Here is a 21,105-nt window from a genome sequence, read left to right on the forward strand (position 1 = left end):
AACTGGATCCTTTAATCCTATTATTTCATCGTGCATCGTGCAGTTAGAAATTATTTTAAATTATATTATTTAAAATTGAACACAAATAATACCTGATAAAAATTAATGAAAAAATATAAAATAAACGAACATAATTAAAAAATTTCCAAAATTATCACAAACAGAATTTGGGCGAAGATCCTGTCTCAAGTGCGTGGAAATGGAGAGGATGCGGATGTTTTATTTATGGCCCAATCACATCAACAAAGAATTTAAATAGGGACAATACTTGGGTACCAAAGGAGTACCTAGTATACTGACAATCCTATCGAAAACAAACCGTGTCATTTTGAAATTGCACACATCTAAAATTCACGTCGGCAAGAAATTATTTTTAATTACATCCTCCCATTTATTAATGAATACGGTATAAAATCAAAAGCATACGGTGACTGATATCCAACAAGTTCAGAAATGGGAAAGCAGGTGGCCGTTGTAGGAGCTGGGATTAGTGGCCTCCTTGCCTGCAAGTACACACTTTCAAAGGGATTTCAACCTATCGTGTTTGAATCTACGAGCAGCATTGGAGGAGTATGGACCAAAACTGTTGAGTCTACCAAGCTCCAAACTCCTAAACCGGTCTACCAATTCTCAGATTTTCCATGGCCATCTTCAGTGGAAGAGGACTTTCCTAGCCAGCATCAAGTTTTGGATTACATCCAATCATATGCTCAACATTTTGACTTGCTTAAGCACATCAAATTCGACACCAAAGTGTGTGGCATTGAGTATGAAGGTGCATCTGAGGATGAGATGCAAGCTTGGAGTCACTGGGGTGGAACTGGAGAGCCTTTCAGCTCCAAAGGGAAATGGAAAGTTGCAGTAGAAGACAAACATAGCCGTTCAACAGAGGTGCCTTCTTGTTTTTACATGCATAGATCTATGTATACATCTTTTCGAGTTTAATTATGTTATGCTGTTATATTGTCAATTTTTAAGTCATACTGATCTGATCATGCATAAGCAGGTTTACCTTGTGGACTTTGTGATCCTCTGCATCGGGCGGTTTAGTGATGTTCCAAACATTCCTGAATTCCCTTACAACAAGGGCCCAGAAGCATTTGATGGGGAGGTTATACACTCAAAGGATTATGCCGCAATGGATTACGAAAGAGCGCGTAACATCGTGAAAGGAAAGCGTGTAACAGTTGTTGGATTTCAGAAATCTGCACTGGACATTGCAATGGAGTGTTCGAACACAAATGGTAACTAGTTTCGTGAAAATTAATTGATTGTCACATGGCATGTACCCAGAATATTGTGATCATTTTGTTCGTAGTTTGTACCTATTCCTCTTAATTAATCAGTTGGTTTGCAGGGATTGAACATCCATGCACAGTAATTTACAAGACAGAGCATTGGACTGTTCCTGACTATCTTCCATGGGGTGTGCCCCTGGCATACCTATACCTTAATCGCTTCTCGGAGCTGTTGATTCATAAGCCTGGTGAAGGCATTCTACTTGGTCTCCTTGCAACAATTCTTTCACCTCTGGTAAACTTTTTTATATTTATTTTCTATGAATTTTTTATAAGCAATCATGTTAGTAGGTTAAATAGTTGTTAGGGGAGAGGAATCAGTGAGGATCAAACCCTCGCCGTGGTGCATGACATGCTTACTTTCCACCACTCCGGTAAAGCATCATTAGCTTATTTTTTATGAACTTAGTATTAATCAATTTGTAAAAAGAGGAGTTTATTAAGAATATATTTGGTGAATTTTAACAGAGATGGGGATTTTCAAAATTTGTTGAAAGCTACATAGCTAAGAAGCTTGGGTTGGCCAAGTACGGAATGGTACCTAAGCATAGTTTTCTTCAAGAAATCAGTTCTTGTCTGCTCTCAACAATACCAGAAAAGTTCTACGATCGAGTCCAAGAGGGAAGCATCATACTGAAAAAATCCCCCAGCAGCTTCAGCTTCTGCCAGGAAGGCATTTTGGTTGAAGGGGAAGCATCCCCTGTGAAGACAGATTTGGTGATACTCGCTACTGGGTTTAGAGGTGATAAAAAGCTCAAAGACATCTTTGTGTCTCCTACCTTTCAGGATTATATAGCTGGTTCGCCGGAGGCCATATTACCCCTCTACAGGTTAGCTTCTTTGAAAGCACATTGGGGCAAGTTTATGCTAAATATACCATATTTGTTGATCACATCTCTCACATAACTCTAGTCCGAGTCCCATCTATCTAGCTAGGTCTTAATTGTGCGAGACATGTGATCAGTAAATGCGGTGTGCACATGTCGATTTATTTGGTCGTTTTATTAACTGCTGCAACATTTACATATGATGGCTTATTTTCAATCAGGGAATGCATACATGGACGAATTCCACAACTAGCCGTAATTGGATTTTCTGAGAGTGTTTCAAACTTGTACACATCCGAGATGAGATGCAGGTGGGTAGCTGAGCTTCTTGCAGGCACATTTACGTTACCAAGCATAAAAGAGATGGAGAAAGATGTGAACAAATGGGACGGATTTGCAAAGCGATACGCGGGCAAATACTTTCGGAGATCATGCAACGGTACCCTTCATATATGGTACAATGACCAGTTGTGCAAGGACATGGGATGGAACCCTAAAAGAAAGAAGGGACTATTTGCTGAATTATTTGAGCCTTATGGACCATTGGATTATGCTCCATCTTAAAATGTCCATAGTGCTTTGACTTATAATTCTACCTTTTCTTTCCTTTCAGATAAGTGTAACTTAAAAAGTTACATCTGTTGTGCCCTACTATGTAATAATATTCAAGGAGAAGAATTTTTGATATATTTGGTCATAACACTCTTTTTTATTTTGTTGATATTCACCATTCATGCTTTTAGATTTTTGCGGCAGAATCTTTTTACATCTGCTATGATTATTTCTCCCTCCACCAACTCATCCCTATTTCAATTTCGACATAAAACAACATGCATTGAAATAATCTGCCCATTCTGTGAAATGCAGTGGACTGTGCTGTCCCTTTTTATTTGACCTTTTATTATAACTTTCTATTCTATATAAATAATTTATAGTTTACCATTTATTTATAAAATTGTTATTAACATTCTAAAAATCTCATTCTACACTTCTTACAAGTTTATTTTTCATTCTAATAATAGAAAATTTGAAATGTCAAATAAATTTTTTAAAGTTCTAATAATAATTTTCTTTATTTAAAAACATTTTAAACTTTAGTCGGATGTTAGAAGACAGTCAGATATTCAAGTGAGGGCGTAAAAAGAAAAAGGAGTCCATTGATAAAAATTGAGTGTGGTCAAACTTTTATTCTAATTTATTAATAGTTAGCAATTGAGAGCTATTGGGAAAGTTAATTTGTGTGGACCTAAAGACATTGAATCAATGAGCAAGTCTCGGTGTATTTCTAACTAACTGATACGAAAAGTGGTTTTCTTGTCAGAGTTTTTGTTTTTTGTATCATGTGAGTTTGATTATGATGAACAATTAAAGATTGCTTCAAGTACGTAAATAACTATATTATCTTTTAAACGTTATTTGCACAGACATCGATCTCGTGCTTTGTGAATACAACGAAACATAACCTAACGCTTCTTGTTTATAAAAATTTTGCACACTTCTGAGACAAACCTTAAGCGCACAAGAGATAACAATAATGCTCAAGATTGTCTAGAAACTGAACTCCATAAATAAGTTTAATTGAGCATTGCTCTTCTATCATTTTTTCTGTCAAGCCTCGTATGTCTTTTGACATCTCTTCTATCTCTTTGTCGTTCTGCATTACTAACATTAGTACTTTTGGTCAAAGATGGAGGAAGGAAAATTATGCTATTGGTTCTTCATTTTTACAAAAATCTTCCTTATATAGATATTAATGTGACTATACCATTCAAATAGGCCTTCATGCATCTCTTCAAGGAGCATTCAAATAGGCATAAATTTGTTCAAACTTCTTGAATATTTAAAAGCTACATTTTCATTTGACTTACGCCTCTGTAAGAAGTGTCTGTACCTAAAATATGCACAATTTTACTTCATTGGTTTAAAGCTAAAATATGATATCTTGGGGGATTAGTGTGCAAATAGACTAAAAGTTGCATGTGGGAATGTTTCTCTGGATGGTTAGAAGCAGTGGCTTTATTGCAAGTAAAGATGTTGGCAGACTTAGGAGATGGACATGTGGAGAAAAGAAGCCAACTTACTTCTTTTAAATATTAATCCATTGCAAGTGAGATTAATGGACAGATGGTGGAAAACCAACTTACTTCTTTTAATATTATTTCATATGCAAGTTGGCAGTGGAGCTTCTCTGCACAGGTTCAATGTCATCAGCAAATTGGCTCTCTCAGTTCTCTATATAAAGAAGCAGAGGCAAAAGGATTATGGGCACTCAATCAATCAATCAAACAATTCAACTCAGTTCAAGCTATGCACCCTTTTTAATACTTCAATTCAGCAAAAGCCTTATATTTCCTTTTAAAGCTCTACTATTCTTCCGAGTAGTATCAATTTCCTTGTATTCTCATTTACATTTATGTTCCCATTGTATTTACTCATTTCACTTACAGTATTTACGTCTCCAGTGTACTTGCACTTACTTTCTTTACTTTCCTCTACCAGCTACACTTCCAGCAAACTTGTCATTTACATATTGTTATATTTCTCTATATAAGTAAAGTCCTTATCGTTAAGACAAAGAAAAACTTTGATTTGAGCCATTCCCACTCAATAGCGCAATCTCTTGGTTAAAAGTCGAATTTAGGCTCGATCTCAATCATTCAAATCCCGTCTACTGGCGGCAACAAGTAGTGTCACGATCGCAATCACCAGTCTCTTGTTCGAGTAAATTATTGACATGCATGTCCGACCCATGTTTAAATTAGGGGGCGAACAAAAAGGACATCATTTTAATGAACTTAATCTTATTTATGAATATTGCCTACATATATGCACGAAATTCAAATGCATTGGAGTCCAATAATCACTTCATGTTGATTCAATTCTAGTACAAAATTCTAACCCAATGATACGGCCAACCAATTGCCCGGAACAGAAATCCGACCCGTCTCCGTATCATGACCCAACAGTTGCCTTTGTATTTTTATAAACAAAATTTCAACCCTTCCAATCACAATCAGGCTTTCCACTTACCATCACCCACATTACATCTCAATGACCATTGCCACCACCACCCATCACCGCTATTAGGGCCGTCATGCCGATGCCGCTGCCGCTACCACTCCCCACTACCATTGTTATCATATTTGTGGAGTAAAAAATAATCCCAAAAATCATGGAACTGACACGTGAATTATTTTTCAAGAAAAACAAGATTGCCCCTATTAAATGAGCAGTGAGCATTCTCATTCACCATGCGCAACTGAGGTAGAGCAGACAGAGAACCACAACTGCTCAAGGCACCTGTGCCCGTAGGAAAAGTCAAAGATATTTAATATTTATGATAGAATAATTACTTTTTCCTATCATAAATACATTACTAATAAGAGAAGACCTCTTTCAAGTAATTAATCATAATTTCATTTATTTAGGATATTTACCTAATTACTCTAAGATATTATTTACACAAATATCTTAGAATATTCCCACTTAAATACAAACCTAAAGGGCTGACCACCCCCTAAACCTTAGAGGGCCGGCCCCCTCTCCTCTTCTCTCGTATAAATATCCACTTTATCTCCAAAATTTAGAAAGCCTTTCACTATACAGAAAAGCCAAACACTCATTCTCTCAAAATTTGTGACTTGTAAGTGAGAGGTTTAAGTTCAATTCTAGCCAAAGGAAAATTTGAACCACATTATTGCTAGTCCATTGTGAGGCTAATCTCACTCCCTGCTCTTAGTGTAAATAATATCGCTTGTCAAAAAAATAAAAATAAATAAATAAATAAAGCATCGGATGTCCTTTGACCAACCTCTCCCCCCCCCCCCCACTCATCGTGGATGCATGAGGTTTTTGGTATTTGACCAAATGTGTTGATTGTTTTGTAGATGCAATTTCGTCAATCAAGGGAAAGCGAAAATTTGCATCGACAATCTCCACCGCCGTCACTACCATCATCATTGTGGAGCAAAAAAATAATCCAAAAAGTCATGAAGGTGACACGTGGACTTTTCGGTGAAAAAAACAAGATTACCCTTGAGGCACATCGGGATTCCCACGTGCATGCAACAGACAATAACAACTCAATCAAGGAAGAGTCAAAGGTGATCAATAAGATATTTATTCAAATCCCTATCATCACTCCTCATCAATCCCTTATTGATTTTATTCAAAAGGTAAATCCCAAAACTTCTTGCACCTCTCATCACTCCTCATAAACTCCTAAACACATTTTTTTTTCTTCAGAATTCTAACTTTGGCATCAAAGATTCTTTGGCCAAAGCTCCCCTCATTCATCGTCGGCAAGTGAGGCTTTTGGCCTTAATCTTAGATTTATTATTTTGCAGGTGCATTTTGGTCAAAGGAGAAGATAACGGAAATTTGCATCCACAAATTGGTGTTTTCATTGAGAGTTTGATTCACATGCTTGAAGAAGACTCTGGCATTCAAAGTTTCTTATTTCTTGTTTGATCATAAATTTTTCGTACTTTCTTATTCCTAGAATTTTTAATTCTTTGAATACAGGTAAGGGAAAAATATAATGATGGGAAATTCGGAAACCATGACAAACGAAACTTTCTACGTTCAAAGATCCGGATCAAATGATGGAGGACGAGACATAACCCCACCACGACGATCCACGAGGCTTAACACGACTGTAAGAGGAGCAATTTTACCACCACGGAGCACCACCACCATAGTAGTCATAGGGACCACCGTGGTATTGGGGCTCTTTGGCAGCAAGTTCACGGACAACAGGGAGCAACTACGCTAGCAGCTCACGAGCTAGCCCAAGCCTACACGCCTCTATTCAGCGGTCGGCCCAAGCAGCTGCGGCAAATGGAGCAGCCCAGCATTCTCGAGCTTAAGGCCAGTATGAACCCAACGCACTCCAAAGCCGAACGCAGGCTCAGCACCCATATGCACCGCAGCGAGGTAGCCCATGCACGTGGCCTACCTAGCAGCCTAAATAGTCCAAGATCGGTTTAACCATCCCGACTTATGATTTCTGGATTGACGATTGAATGGGGGTATTTTCACCCTATTTCTCCGCAGATTTGACATTTTCTAACTCAAATCTCGCTTCCAGAGTCCATTACACTTCCATTACTCAAGGAGATACATACCATTCCAAGCTCTTCTAACCCAAATGGTGAACAATACTTGTCCCTACAAGTCGTAGAATTGACAAGCGCCATCGCTCAACAAACAACCTTGGTGATAGGAGCATATTTATGCTATTTAGTTGTGTTGTTTCGTTACACTTAGTGAGTTAATTACTATGTATTTCAGTCTTTTAAAGTATTTTCGTGTGTTTTTAGGTCCTAATGGCAAAAGGAGCAAGAAAGTGCATTTTGAGGCTATTTGGAGCATTTTTAGGCATGGAGTGGATAGCTTAATCATGGAGCAAAGAGGATGGACGAAATTGAAGACTAGAAGAGCTAGGAAAGGCTACAAAATCTGGTGGAAGAAGTTCTATTCCAATGAAGATAAGGAAGAAGCAAGAAACAAGGGATCTTATCCAAACCTTATCTTATCCAACCTTATCCATACATTATCCTATCCTATCTCTAACATTATCCTATCCTATCCTATCCAAATCAGATTGGGACCTAAACCTAGCTACTTAGGGAGAATCAATTACACATTTAAACACCTATTCCAGTTTCTAGAAGACTCATCCATACCAATGCCGCAAATCACCATTCCTTGTAGGTTTAGGAATCACAATCCTTTTCCTACTCCTATATCACATGTCCTAGGCCCTTTAGGATTAGGAAATCTGCCTTAAACACAGTTTCTAGAACACCTAATCCTATCCCTACATGTGTGCCGCACCTAGCCTTCTAGAACTCCCTAAATCCTAGCCGAATTCCCTATTCCAAATCCCACTTAATTTCTGCCTTGAGTTAACCTTTTTCCAATGGGATTAGGCAATCCTTTTCCTACACTAAGTGTGCCAAAACTAGCCTCTATAAACAGCCTTGCCGTGCCATTTAATCATCACCACCCCTTCACACAACATTCATACATTCCTTCAGAAAACACCCTTTGCCGTGACCTTGCATACACCCATCCATCATTCCCCTACTTCCATACATCCATCCCAACCTCCATACACCACCATAACCCCTTGCCGCACCACCATATATACCTAAAACCATCAAAAATCCAGAAAATCGTCCACAAACTCACCATAGACCCTTGTGCCGTGACCTAGCAAGGAGGAGGAGAAGGAAGACCAAGCCTTGGGCGTTTGTACATTCAAGTTGGAGTGTTGGACGTGTCTAGGTGTAATCTATCTTTTATTTTCAATGTTTAAATCTATATTGCTTTGTTTTGTCATGAACATGAGAGGCTAAACTCGTTTTAGCCTAGGGATGCTTTGAAACCATGATTACAATTATAATATGATTTGATTAAGTCCAGTTGTGATTTCATAAGTCGTGAACGCAATTTGCTTAACCGTTTGATGGATAACTTATTCTTGTATGTTTATTAGGGAGGCCTACTTAATTTGCATGCTTGAATTTGGGGCTAGAATATAAGGGTGTTTCACATAATCGTCACAAAACTTATATTCACAAGTAGTTAAGGTTGTTTTCACAATCATGTTAAGTAAATTCCTAGCATGCGTATCATGATGTCATAGTTACAAGTGCTTTGTCAATACTTATGATTTCCATTGAACGTAATGATCTTTAACCGTATCTCTATTATGATGTCATGTAGGGGACTTTTTGAAGAATGCTTTGGGTTGTCGTATGATGTCATCCAATCCACTAACTTAAGGGAAATCTGAGGGTTAATTAGTGATGTCACGGTTAATCTGGGGTGTTGAGGTTCATGGTTTATCGGAAAAGCAACTGGAAATCAATTTATGTTAGAAAGTATCATGTGTGGAGAAGTATCCCTTGGCTATCCCATCATCCATTAGTTTTTCTAAAATTCGTCCAAAATCTGTTTTAAAGTTTTAAGTTACTTGTTTTCTTTTAAATTCGTCCAAAATCAAAACCCCCTTTCTTATTTGGTCCAAATCTGTCCAAAAGAGTCTTTTTGAGTCTTTAGAGTCAAAACCAAGTGTATTTTCGTCCAAATTGAGTCCTAAAGTCTAAATTGAGTCTTTTTGGTTGTTTTAAGTTGTTTTGAGTCATACAAGTTAGTAAGAGTGTTTTGAGTTTATTTAAAGTGTTTTAAAGCCTATTTTCACTTCTTTGAGTCAATTTTCATTAGGTTAGCAATCCCTCCTAATCCCCGGCCTAGAACGATCCCTACTTATATCTATACTACAATTGTCAAAAAGAGGGTTTAATTTGTGTGCTTATATAATTCGCATCAAATTTTTGGCGCCGTTGCCGGGGATTAGCAATTTTGCTAATCCCTCGTTGTTTCTTTTTGTTTCTTTTTATTTTCGTTTTGTTTTAGCTACTGACCTAATTTCTTTTGGTGTGAGATTTCTGTGGATAAGACACACTCTGATAATCAACATGAGCAACCTTATAGGCAAAGTGTTCGTTTGCCGCTAGGTCCGCAAGGAACATTATGGACTGAGAGAAGCAATCACTCAATCCAAGTCAAGTTCAACCGACAGCCTACAAGTAATTCGCTCATTTGCTAGGATGTACCACATGCACCGCAGCCGCGACATAGATGAACAGAACACATGGAAGAGCAATCTAGACAAGCAGGTCACGATCAGGGCCAGCTGAGAGCTTCGCTACCCTAACAAAAGAAAATTTTAGGAAAAAGTAGAGAGGCTGTTGACCAAGCGATTGCGCGATTTCTAACGCTACGAGGTTACTAACAAGGTACTACAATGGGACATGACCAACATAAGCAGGTCACTCTTCACGATTGAGATTGAGCAGGCAGAACCTCCATGCAAATTTAGCATGCCACATTTCACATCCTTCAAATGAGATTGAGACCCAGAGATGCACCTAAAGCACTACCAAAGTGCAATGATCCTTTATCGAAAGAACGACGTTCTCATGTGTAAGATATTCGTCGCCACTTTATAAGGCGAGGCGCAAGATTAGTTCCAGACTCTGCTACCACAATCTATCTAGCGTTTCGATGAACTTTCTTTAGTTTTCACCAAAAAGTATTCATCATATCGCTCAATTAAGAAGAAGTCCGACCACTTGTTCAACATCAATAAGAACCCAAAGAAGTCACTCCGCGACTATATGAAGAGGTTCAAAGCAAAGAAGGCTTAGCAATGGCAGCATTCACAAATGGGCTTCCCACGGAGCATCATTTATTCGAAAAATTGATCGTGGAAGAAGAAATGACCTTGTCATCTTCGTATGCTTTGGTGGATAAGCATGCATTATGGGATAAGGCTAAGTAGTCTAGCAGAAATGAGTCAGAAAAAAGGCACATGAACCGTTCCCCGATCAAAGAAGACATAGTGCCCGAAACATTTACCAAGTTCACAGCTTCAATTGGCCAGATTCTCCGTAAGCTCAAGAATGAACCTTGGTTTGCACTGTCGTCACCCTTAAAGGGCGATCTTACTAGCTGGATCAAACAAAGTATTGCACATTCCATCAATGACCAATCCACACTACCAATGGCTGCTTGAAGTGGAAACTATACCTTGAGAAGCTGACAAAAAAGGATTGGTGCACGAGTATCTTGACAAGTCAGCGACACGGCCTACACAAGTAGCGGAAGCCAACACTGAACCCTCATCAAAGACAATGCGGATTAATGGCATCTTTTTCAGGTTTGAGCACTTTCAGGATACGAATAGCTTCGAATAAAGGAAGCATCCGACTTTCATCAAGTAGTAACATGAAGTAGTAACATGATAGAATGCTGGGGAAATGTCTCATCACTCCCTGAACCCCGTTCAAGCTTATCCAAATAAGTTCAAAATCTCAAATAGCTCGACGAACAAGACCTTGCAAGCCAAGGATTATCCAGTTGTTATAAAGTTTCTACTTTCCAACACAGTTGATACATTTCTTTATTCTCAACGAAGATTCAAGAAATTATTCATAAGCTTGGCTCAACTACTGTCTACAACAATAACTCAAACCCATATTTAGGTAAGCTCTCTAGTACGAGAGGGTAAACTAATTGCTCTCTAGTGCGAGAGGGTAAACCAATCACCCGACACCCATATGGGAAAGCTCTCTAGTGTGAGAGGGTAAGCTAATTACTTTTAAGCGCGAAAGGGTAAACCAATCCCCTGATACCCATCTGGGTAAGCTTTCGAGTACGAGAGGGTAGACTAATTGCTCTCCAGTGCAAGAGGGTAAACCAATCCCCTGACACCCATCTGGGTAAGCTCTCCAGCATGAGAGGGTAAACTAATTGCTCTCCAGTGTGAGAGGGTAAACTAATCCCTCGACACCCATCTAGGTAAGCTTTCCAATGTGAGAGGATAAACTAATTGCTCTCCAGTGTGAAAGGGTAAACTAATTCTCCGACACCTATTTAGGTAAGCTCTCTAGTGCGAGAGCATAAACCAAATCTCTAACACCTATATGGGTCTACTCTTCATTGGAAGGGACAAACTTCTCACGAATGTCACACAACTATTCAATTTGATGTGATTAGTTAACGATTTTCATATTCCACAGATCTTTATCATGTTATGATGCAAGTCACACAACTTAAAAGATAGAATAATTGAATACCAGCTAAGCAATAAATGGCTAGAGGACAGCAGTCAACGACAAATTCAACAGCTCAATGCCCCAAGAAGCCAAAACTCACGGCCAAAGTGGCTTTGTGGGATCGTTAACCTTTTTCAAAGCAATGTGCCCAACCGACGGTTCTATGGCTAAAATTTTTGCAAAGTGCTTCAAGCAAGCAAAGTTTCAAGAAAAACAAAGATGGAGTAAAGCTAAAGCAGTTTATTAAATTTCTAAGCATCATGCCTTCATCAGCCACTTCGCACTCAGCAGTTTGCTCACCCGACACTTCATTTTCAGCAGCTCCGATCTTGGCAGCACCATCATTAATTGCTCCATCTACAACAGTTGAAAAATCAAACCCAGGGAGATTCCTCCTTCTTGGCAAGTAGCCCAAACGTGGCAACCCAAGCCGTGGCCCTTGCCACACCAATTCCTTGGCCCATGCCGAGCTGACTCTTAGTCCCTGCCAACCGACGTGTTGCACCACCTCACCGACTGCCCTGTGGAAGCACCACTCAAGAAGAAGATAAAGAAAATTAAGTTTTTGTTACTTTGGTGTGGCACTGAGAAGACAAAGAAATCAACTGAAGATGGTTCTTTGCACAGGCAAGCGAAGAAGAATGTTAGGGGAAGAAGAACAAATATCCCCTAGCTTTCTCTTTTTCTTGTAGGGATAAATAATTGCCCTCCGAAGTTGATTTAATCCCCTACTTAATGTAGGCTTAAATAGGCTTTGGTTGTGATTTATTTCCCTTTCCTAAAAGAATCTAATTTCAAGTTCAAGTGGGAATCTGCATCAAAGTTGAAGATCTCTACACCTACTGCCTTTTCCTGCGAATAGCCCAGTAGGTATAAAGGCGTTTGTGGAGCAAAAAATAATCCAAAAAATCATGGAGGTGACACGTGGACTTTTGAATGAAAAAGACAAGATTACCCTCGACGCACACCAGGATTCCCACATGCACGCAACAAACAATAACAGCTCAATCAAGGAAGAGTCAAAGGTGATCAATATAATATTTATTCAAATCCTTCTCATCACTCCTAATAAATCTCTTGGTGATTTTATTCAAAAGGTAACTCCCAAAACTTCATATTTAATTTAGGAATAATTGCCATGTTAACTGCAAGATATTATTTCATATAATATCTTGCAATTATTCTCCAAATACCACCGTATATGGCTGACTATTCTCCATCTGAAGGGTCGGTCACTCTCCTATAAATACTCCTATTATCTCACTAAAATGCTAAGTCATTTGCCACCCACAAACTCCTGAACACATTCTTCTCAGAATACTAACTTCGGCATCAGAGATTTTTCTACCAAAGCCCCCCTTTTCATTATGGGCGTGTGAGACTTTTGACCTTAATCTTAAATGTTATCATTTTTCAAGTGCATGACGAAGAGATTTACATTCACTATCATTGCTTCCCAAATGCCACCACCCTTACCCCACCATCAGCGTCACCATCTTGAAGTTATATGACCAAAGAAAAACACTACCACCAACCCCAAAGCTACTATCATTTTCTTTTTAGATCTCGTTAATAGACACATTTTCAATATTTTCTTCCACAAACGATCAGTCTCGAATCAAACCATCACAAACGGTCATTCTCATATGATAAAATTGAAGGAAAAAAAAAAAATATATATATATATATATATATTATATATATCAATTTCTTATTTTTGTTTATTTTATAAAATTACCAGAGGCCCTTTATCTTCTTGATAATTTCAATTTGACCTTTATCTTTTTAATAAATTAATTTTCACAAAATGGTAGGATTAGAATTCTTTCATGTCTAATCTTTTCTTACGGGTCAGAATGAAAGCATTTACTTCCACCTTTATACACATTTTGAATTGTATAAATCCAATTCAATTCAAATGTTGTTGAAGACATTGTTGAAACTTATGAAACTTGTGGGATCTTTAGTCCCACATCGTCCATTCTTCTTTTGAAGATCTACTTTATAAGTGTGTTCCCACACTTATGGTTTGAAAGAAATTGAGCTAAACCCGTGGACCTTGGACCTTAGACTTGGAGGATTTGGGTGCATATATTAAATGCCAAAGAAGGCCTTGGGGCTCTTGGACTCTGATAGACGAAAAACACAAGTATCATTTTTATGTTTTTAATTTTTGCATTCAGTTTTTTCTCGGATGGATGAAAAACACAAGTATCATTTTTACGTTTTTTATTTTTGCATTCAGTTTTTTCCGAAAGGATAAAACTGATCACGTGAACAGTTACAACCGTTCTTAAAGATAAACATGAACGGCTATAACTACTTCATTACGCCATTATAAATATGGCCGTAAGATCAGAGACCAAACAACAATTTCATTGCTTCTTTTTCCATACTTCACAAAGAAACACCAAAACCAATTCGCCAAGAATTCAAGTTCGGGTGCAAGAACTTGGATTAGATAGTTGTATCCTGCAAGATAGACATTCGTTGAACTACTGCACTGGTGTAGGGGCGAATTTCTGTCTTAGGAGATTGCTACTGCAAGCCTCTATCTTTCTAACCAAGTCAGTGTTTTGTGATTCGTTATTCAATTTTATTAATTGTTCATATTGTGAGATATATTATATCTTTGTGAAATTTCTATTTGAAATAAACTATGCAATTGTTATATATTATATACTTGACATTTGATTGGTTATAATAGACATAAGAGCCCTATTATATACTTGAGCCCATGAGCCCCACTCTTGGGCTCCGATAGACGAAAAACACAAGTATCATTAAGGAAAAAGCTGATCACGTGAACAGTTAGAACCGAGCTTGGATGGATGAAAAACACAAGTATCATTTTTACGTTTTTGATTTTTTTCATTCAGTTTTTTCCGAAACGATAAAACTGATCATGTGAACAGTTACAACCGTTCTTAAAGATAAACATGAACAGCTATAACTGCTTCATTACGCCATTATAAATATGGCTGTAAGATCAGAAACCAAAAAACAATTCCATTGCTTCTTTTTCCATACTTCACAGAGAAACACCAAAACCAATTCGCCAAGAATCCAAGTTCGAGTGCAAGAACTTGGATTAGATAGTTGTATCCTGCAAGATAGACATCCGTTGAACTACTGCACTGGTGTAGGGGCGAATTTCTGTCTTAGGAGATTGCTACTGCAAGCCTCTATCTTTCTAACCAAGTCAGTGTTTTGTGATTCGTTATTCAATTTTATTAATTGTTCATATTGTGAGATATATTATATCTTTGTGAAATTTCTATTTGAAATAAACTATGCAATTGTTATATATTATATACTTGACATTTGATTGGTTATAACAGACATAAGAGCCCTATTATATACTTGAGCCCAAGAACCCCACTCTTGGGCTCCGATAGACGAAAAACACAAGTATCATTAAGGAAAAAGCTGATCATGTGAACAGTTAGAACCGAGCTCGGATGGATGAAAAACACAAGTATCATTTTTACGTTTTTGATTTTTTTATTCAGTTTTTTCCGAAATGATAAAACTGATCATGTGAACAACAACCGTTCTTAAAGATAAACATGAACAGCTATAACTGCTTCATTACGCCATTATAAATATGGCCGTAAGATCAGAAACCAAACAAAATTCCATTTCTTCTTTTTCCATACTTCACAGAGAAACACCAAAACCAATTCGCCAAGAATCCAAGTTCGAGTGCAAGAACTTGGATTAGATGGTTGTATCCTGCAAGATAGACGTCCGTTGAACTACTGCACTGGTGTAGGGGCGAATTTCTGTCTTAGGAGATTGTTATTGCAAGCCTCTGTCTTTCTAACCAAGTCAGCATTTTGTGATTTATTATTCAATTTTATTAATTGTTCATATTGTGAGATATATAATATCTTTGTGAAATTTCTATTTGAAATAAACTGTGCAATTGTTATATATTATATACTTGACATTTGATTGGTTATAACAGACATAAGAGCCCTATTATATACTTGAGCCCAAGAGCCCCACTCTTGGGCTCCGATAGACAAAAAACACAAGTATCATTTTTACTTTTTTGATCTTTGCATTCAGTTTTTTCCAAAAGGATAAAACTGATCACGTGAACAATTACAACCATTCTTAAAGATAAACATGAATGACTATAACTGCTTCATTACGCCATTATAAATATGGCCGTAAGATTAGAAACCAAACAACAATTCCATCGCTTCTTTTTCCACACTTCACAGAGAAACACCAAAACCAATTCGCCAATAATCCAAGTTCGAGTGCAAGAACTTGGATTAGATAGTTGTATCCTACAAGATAGACGTCCGTTGAACTACTGCACTGGTCTAGAGGCGAATTTCTATCTTAGAAGATTGCTACTGCAAGCCTCTATCTTTCTAACCAAGTCAGTGTTTTGCGATTTATTATTCAATTTTATTAATTGTTCATATTGTGAGATATATAATATCTTTGTAAAATTTCTATTCGAAATAAATTGTGCAATTGTTATGTATTATATACTTGACATTTAATTGGTTATAACACACATAACTCATCATCGGGCTGTCCAGATTTGACTGAATCCATTGCTTGTATTATTATATGTCGTCATCAATCTTGGCTCTCAGTCTATAAAATACACGGCAAAACAGACGTGCCGGTCAGCCCACCTCATCATTTCTGGATATGTACTTCTTAACTGGTATTTTTTTTTTCTTTTTTCTTTTTTGTTTCTTTTTTCTTTTTTGTTGTTGTTGATTAGCAATATTTTGTGGTTAGGCATGTACCACCCCCAGTCTAATTATTTTTTCTTCGTAAAGTTCTAATTTCAGCTACTTAATGGCATTCCTATAATGATAGATAAAGTCTAATGTTGAATTTTGAAAATTGAACAATCATCTTCCTAACTTTACTTTCACTTTGTGGTATTTGGATCCTATGTTTCAGTTTTGAGCTTCCATTCGGAATTTTAGGACTGGACAAGACTAATGTTCATCTCATGCATCTTCTATGTTCTTCTGGATTTTCCTAGCAAACTTTAGATTTCAAGTCATTGTATGAGCGTAATTTGGTTAATGGCTGCCACTTGACCTTTATGATAGGTGAAGATCCGAAGGTTGGATCAGAAGAAAGAATGCTTTTCAATGAATTATTTTATTTCATATCAAAACAAGGTATATATACAACCCTATACAGATATGGGAAAGAATAAGGGAAAGAATAATTACATCCTAAACTAGGAAACCAATTGCAGTAGGAATCCCACAATTATAGGAATCCTAATACAAGTCAACAGGATCGTCATGAAATTATAATATGTTGTTATGTGTTTAATGTGAGGCTCTTAGGAATTTACGAATCACAAATCTTATGACACGCCCCGATCCTGGTATTCGAAGGACAATGAGATGGCCACGTGCTGGTCAACACCCGAGGGTGATGCAAATCATTTAATGAATGCATATGTCGAGAACATGTGAAATATGCATAAAAAAATTCGTGTGTAACTATGCAATGTAAAATTCAAATGCAAACCTAACAAAATAATATAATAAAATTCAACTGCCAACAAAATAATAGTGATAATGCATGACATGTTTAAAGCATACTACTAATTCAGAATACAACGAAAGGTAAAATAGAAGGTGCTATTACAAGAGATGTCCAACGCGAAGAGGAGGACACAAGTTCACTGATATGGGAATGCCTCGTAATTCGGATTGTATGCCTCGTTCCTATGTCCTGAGGGGGGCACAAAACAAAACATGAATGGACCAAGTTTATATATAAGTAATACTAAAACAGTTATATATCAATGTACTAACCCCCTAGTTTAGAAAACTCATATAACATAATAAGTAATAGGTTTTCCGAAAACCCTTGCATGCCATAAAACCTTTGTAAAACATATATCATATAGTGTGCTTTGTAGTGGTATCACAATCACTCAAAGGCACTACATCTCTCGACCGAAGCCATGTATAAGCATCTTCCGCCCGTAGGCACTACAACCCCCTGTCGAAGCCATATATAAATATCATTCGTCTGAAGGCACATAGTATGAAAAACCACTAAGTAAGCACATAAAATCATGAACATAATATTCCCAAAATATATCTCAATCGGAGCTCAATAGCTCAAACATCATATCATAAATCTCAGTAACAATTATTCGATAAAGCATAATATTTCGTAAAGAGTAAATTTGATTACTTCATAAATGTTTCATAAAACGTAGTCATAAAAGCATGCTTTTCATGTATGCATTTCTAATAATAAAATCATGCATTTTAGAAGGGGTCTACTCACAGAGACTCCGTCGTCGAAGAGTCGTACGAACTAGGAAAAACGAAAACGCCACTAACAAATGCACCTAAGCACATAAAGGGGCCAATTAATAAAACTTTACTGAAATAGTTGAATTTCGGAAAACGGATATTATAAATGGATTCAGGACGTTGAAAAACCTATGGGGCAACCTTGGGTACCCCCACACGTTGAGTTGGGTTACCGGAAAGTTGGCCAGAAAAGTCGACGGCACCGCCGTGGACGGCGACGGAGCATAGTACCTCCAGCAGAGGTGCATGTGCTCCACGTGCCTACCAAGACAGGTGCCCACGTGCAAGTCCACATGCGGACCCACACGCTGATTGGAATTTGGGATCCGACTGGGTCGAGTCGGATATTGGTCGAATTTAGGTTCTAGTTTGGGCTTGTTTTTGGGTTGGGCTTGGTTGCATGGCCCAAGGTTTGGGCTGGGTAGTAGTTGGGTTCTAGATCCAGGTTTAAGGGTATCGGTTTGGGTCGACCCAGGTGCCCACGTGCAAGTCCACATGCGGACCTACACGCTGATTGGAATTTGGGATCCGACTGGGTTGAGTCGGATATTGGTCGAATTTAGGTTCTAGTTTGGGCTTGTTTTTGGGTTGGGCTTGGTTGCATGGCCCAAGGTTTGGGCTGGGTAGTAGTTGGGTTCTAGATCCAAGTTTAAGGGTATCAGTTTGGGTCGACCCAATTGGAGGTCGTGGATTGGCCAGTTTCTAGGTAAAACTTCAAAAACTCATAACTTCCATAATACTCAGCCAAATCAAGTGATTCAAAAAAAAAAAATCATAGTTCTCAACGGGATGAAGAGAATGGTACCTTGCACAATGGCTAACTCGCTGTGCTTTGGCCAAAAAATGGCCTGGAAGTCACAAGTTCTCGCTGGAAACTGGGGAAAGCTCACTCCAAGTTATTTCTACGTTTAACAAAAACAAGCATTGTTCTAACCTTAAAACACATCCTAAAGGTTTCTAGGAACTTACCCACGTTGAAAAAATCACAAAAGTCATTGGAGCTCGTTGGAGGAGGGATGCACCGTGACTGACACTGTTGATGTATCAAGTTTTGGCCTGGGGTTTCGAGGTCCTACATCCAAGCGGTGAGTTTTGTGGTTGTTGTTGTGTGAGTGAAGCTTAGAGAGGAGAGGGAGAGTTTGCAAAGAAGAGAGAGCTTGAGGTAGTCTTACGGGAAAAGAGAGAGAAAGTGATAGGGAGAAAGAGAGAGAAAGAGAGAGAGGGGGAGATAGAGAGAGAGAGAGAGAGAGAGAGAGAGAGAGAAAAAGAAAGAAAGGGATAAGAAAATCTAAAAAGGGAAGGGGATGGGGACAAGGATAAGGGGACAATAATCCCCATGTAGGTCCCACAGTTCACAATCTAAGAACACTAAAAACGAAATACCCGAAAAACGTTTGACATTTCGTAACGTAAAATCTTCGTTATAAATCCAAACTTGAATCCATTTGTGCCTACACGTTCATGGCAATAAGTAAAAAAATAATAGACTAAAATAATTAGTAATACGCGTTTGGATGAGATGGCCAACAAAAGTCAACTCAAGGGTAATTTGGTAATTTCATAAGTCTAATAAAACAGAATATGATAAATCAGGGACGGGGTTTCATATTTTATGTGTGGATCTTCCAGATTGATTATGTAGGGTTGTTGGCCCTGCCAATGATTATTTGCGGCACACGTCAATCCTTAGATTTTAAGGACTCCAAAATTATAGGAAATCTGATGGTTCCTTGCTGGATTAGGTTTCCATATCTTGCTGAAAAAGTGTGGTCAATCTCAATGAAATCGTCTGACTTTGCCTCCTAATTTTGGAGCAGGATGATGTTGGCATCACTGCTCCGTTTATGCAACGGAGGCTATTGAGTCCATGATCAAATCTCTGAGGTATGAGTATTCCGATCCGCTTTACTCTGGCCCTGAAAAATCATGGTCCCACAAAGTCTATTTATAATAACTTTTGGAATGATACTTTTCAGTCTACTACATAGATATATTGAATTTATTATATTATGAAAAATAGTGAAACATTGAAATGAAAAACAATAGAGATATGTACAATTAAAATGAATAAGAGATTATATATTAGTATTTAAGATATAGTATTTATGGATGTGTACTTTTTTTTTTCTCTCTATTTTGATAAACAATAATAATTTTCAATTTTTTTAACAGAAAACATTTTTAGTTGAAAACGAGAGATATTAAGTTTGACTCTCACCATGTGACTTAGTTAAACCTCTCACCTCATTGTGTAAAATATAATATTGTTATATAAAAAAGGATCTTATACTCATGTAAAATTGACCCCCCCTCCCCCCACCCGAACACCTCCCATGACAAAATCTATGGCTCCACCATTGACCTTCACACTGATCGGTTAACTGATTTGAGGGCAATCCATGAATCATGCCTTCTTGATTCAATCTCTTCAAACTTTGAAAGTTGATGTGTCCAAGTCTTATGTGCCTTAACCAGCTCAATTCTTATGTGGTAGCTTTCAAATTAATGGCATTCATACACTAAAGAGTTAATGGAAAAACTCAATTGCTCTTCATCTTCACTTTGGTTACCAAGTTTGTGAGATTTTCTGTCATCAAAAATGTCTGCTTCATCTTCTCCAAACAATACCCAGCACCCATTTTCATTTATCCAACATTCAAGAGGTTTTCTTCTTGACAGGATTGTTTGTCATTGTGGCTATCAAGCCGTTCGTAGCTTAATCAACTATTGAAACTGGATTTGAACTGTTGGTTTCAGACAAAATTCTCTGTCAGCAGCTCAAATTCTAGCCATCCATTGGCTTTTAATCAGGACCAAAAGTAATTACCTCCTCCCATTTACATCAAACACAAAGTACTCTATGTCAAACAATTAATTATCAAAAATGGGAAAGACAGTGGCCATTGTAGGAGCTGGGATCAGCGGTCTTCTTTCCTGCAAGTACACACTTTCATAGGGATTTCAGCTCATTGTGCTTGAATCTTCAGGCAACATTAGTGTAGAACTATGACTCCTTAAATTA

General features: G+C 37.7%; 1 protein-coding gene across 1 annotated transcript; it reads left to right on the plus strand.

Annotated features, from left to right (window-relative positions):
- The first annotated feature begins 285 nt into the window (after window positions 1-285).
- LOC137726999 (putative flavin-containing monooxygenase 1) lies at window positions 286-2,812 on the plus strand. Its single transcript, XM_068465954.2, has 5 exons — window positions 286-891; window positions 1,007-1,244; window positions 1,358-1,533; window positions 1,767-2,128; window positions 2,347-2,812. Exons 1-5 carry the CDS (start codon window positions 454-456, stop codon window positions 2,687-2,689), a joined length of 1,557 nt encoding a protein of 518 aa, XP_068322055.1. The 5' UTR covers window positions 286-453; the 3' UTR covers window positions 2,690-2,812.
- Window positions 2,813-21,105: the final 18,293 nt, after the last annotated feature.

This window comes from Pyrus communis, chromosome 5 (assembly GCF_041283825.1).
Source record: "Pyrus communis isolate YQ-2024b chromosome 5, ASM4128382v1, whole genome shotgun sequence".
NCBI lineage: Eukaryota > Viridiplantae > Streptophyta > Magnoliopsida > Rosales > Rosaceae > Pyrus > Pyrus communis.

What these genes read in the sequence shown, in the direction of transcription:
- LOC137726999 (XM_068465954.2), top strand. Translation starts at nt 454, where the DNA reads ATGGGAAAGCAGGTGGCCGTTGTAGGAGCTGGGATTAGTGGCCTCCTT. An exon ending in CAACAATTCTTTCACCTCTG is followed by an intron (nt 1,534 to 1,766) that starts GTAAACTTTTTT and finishes GAATTTTAACAG; the next exon opens with AGATGGGGATTTTCAAAATT. An exon ending in GCCATATTACCCCTCTACAG is followed by an intron (nt 2,129 to 2,346) that starts GTTAGCTTCTTT and finishes ATTTTCAATCAG; the next exon opens with GGAATGCATACATGGACGAA.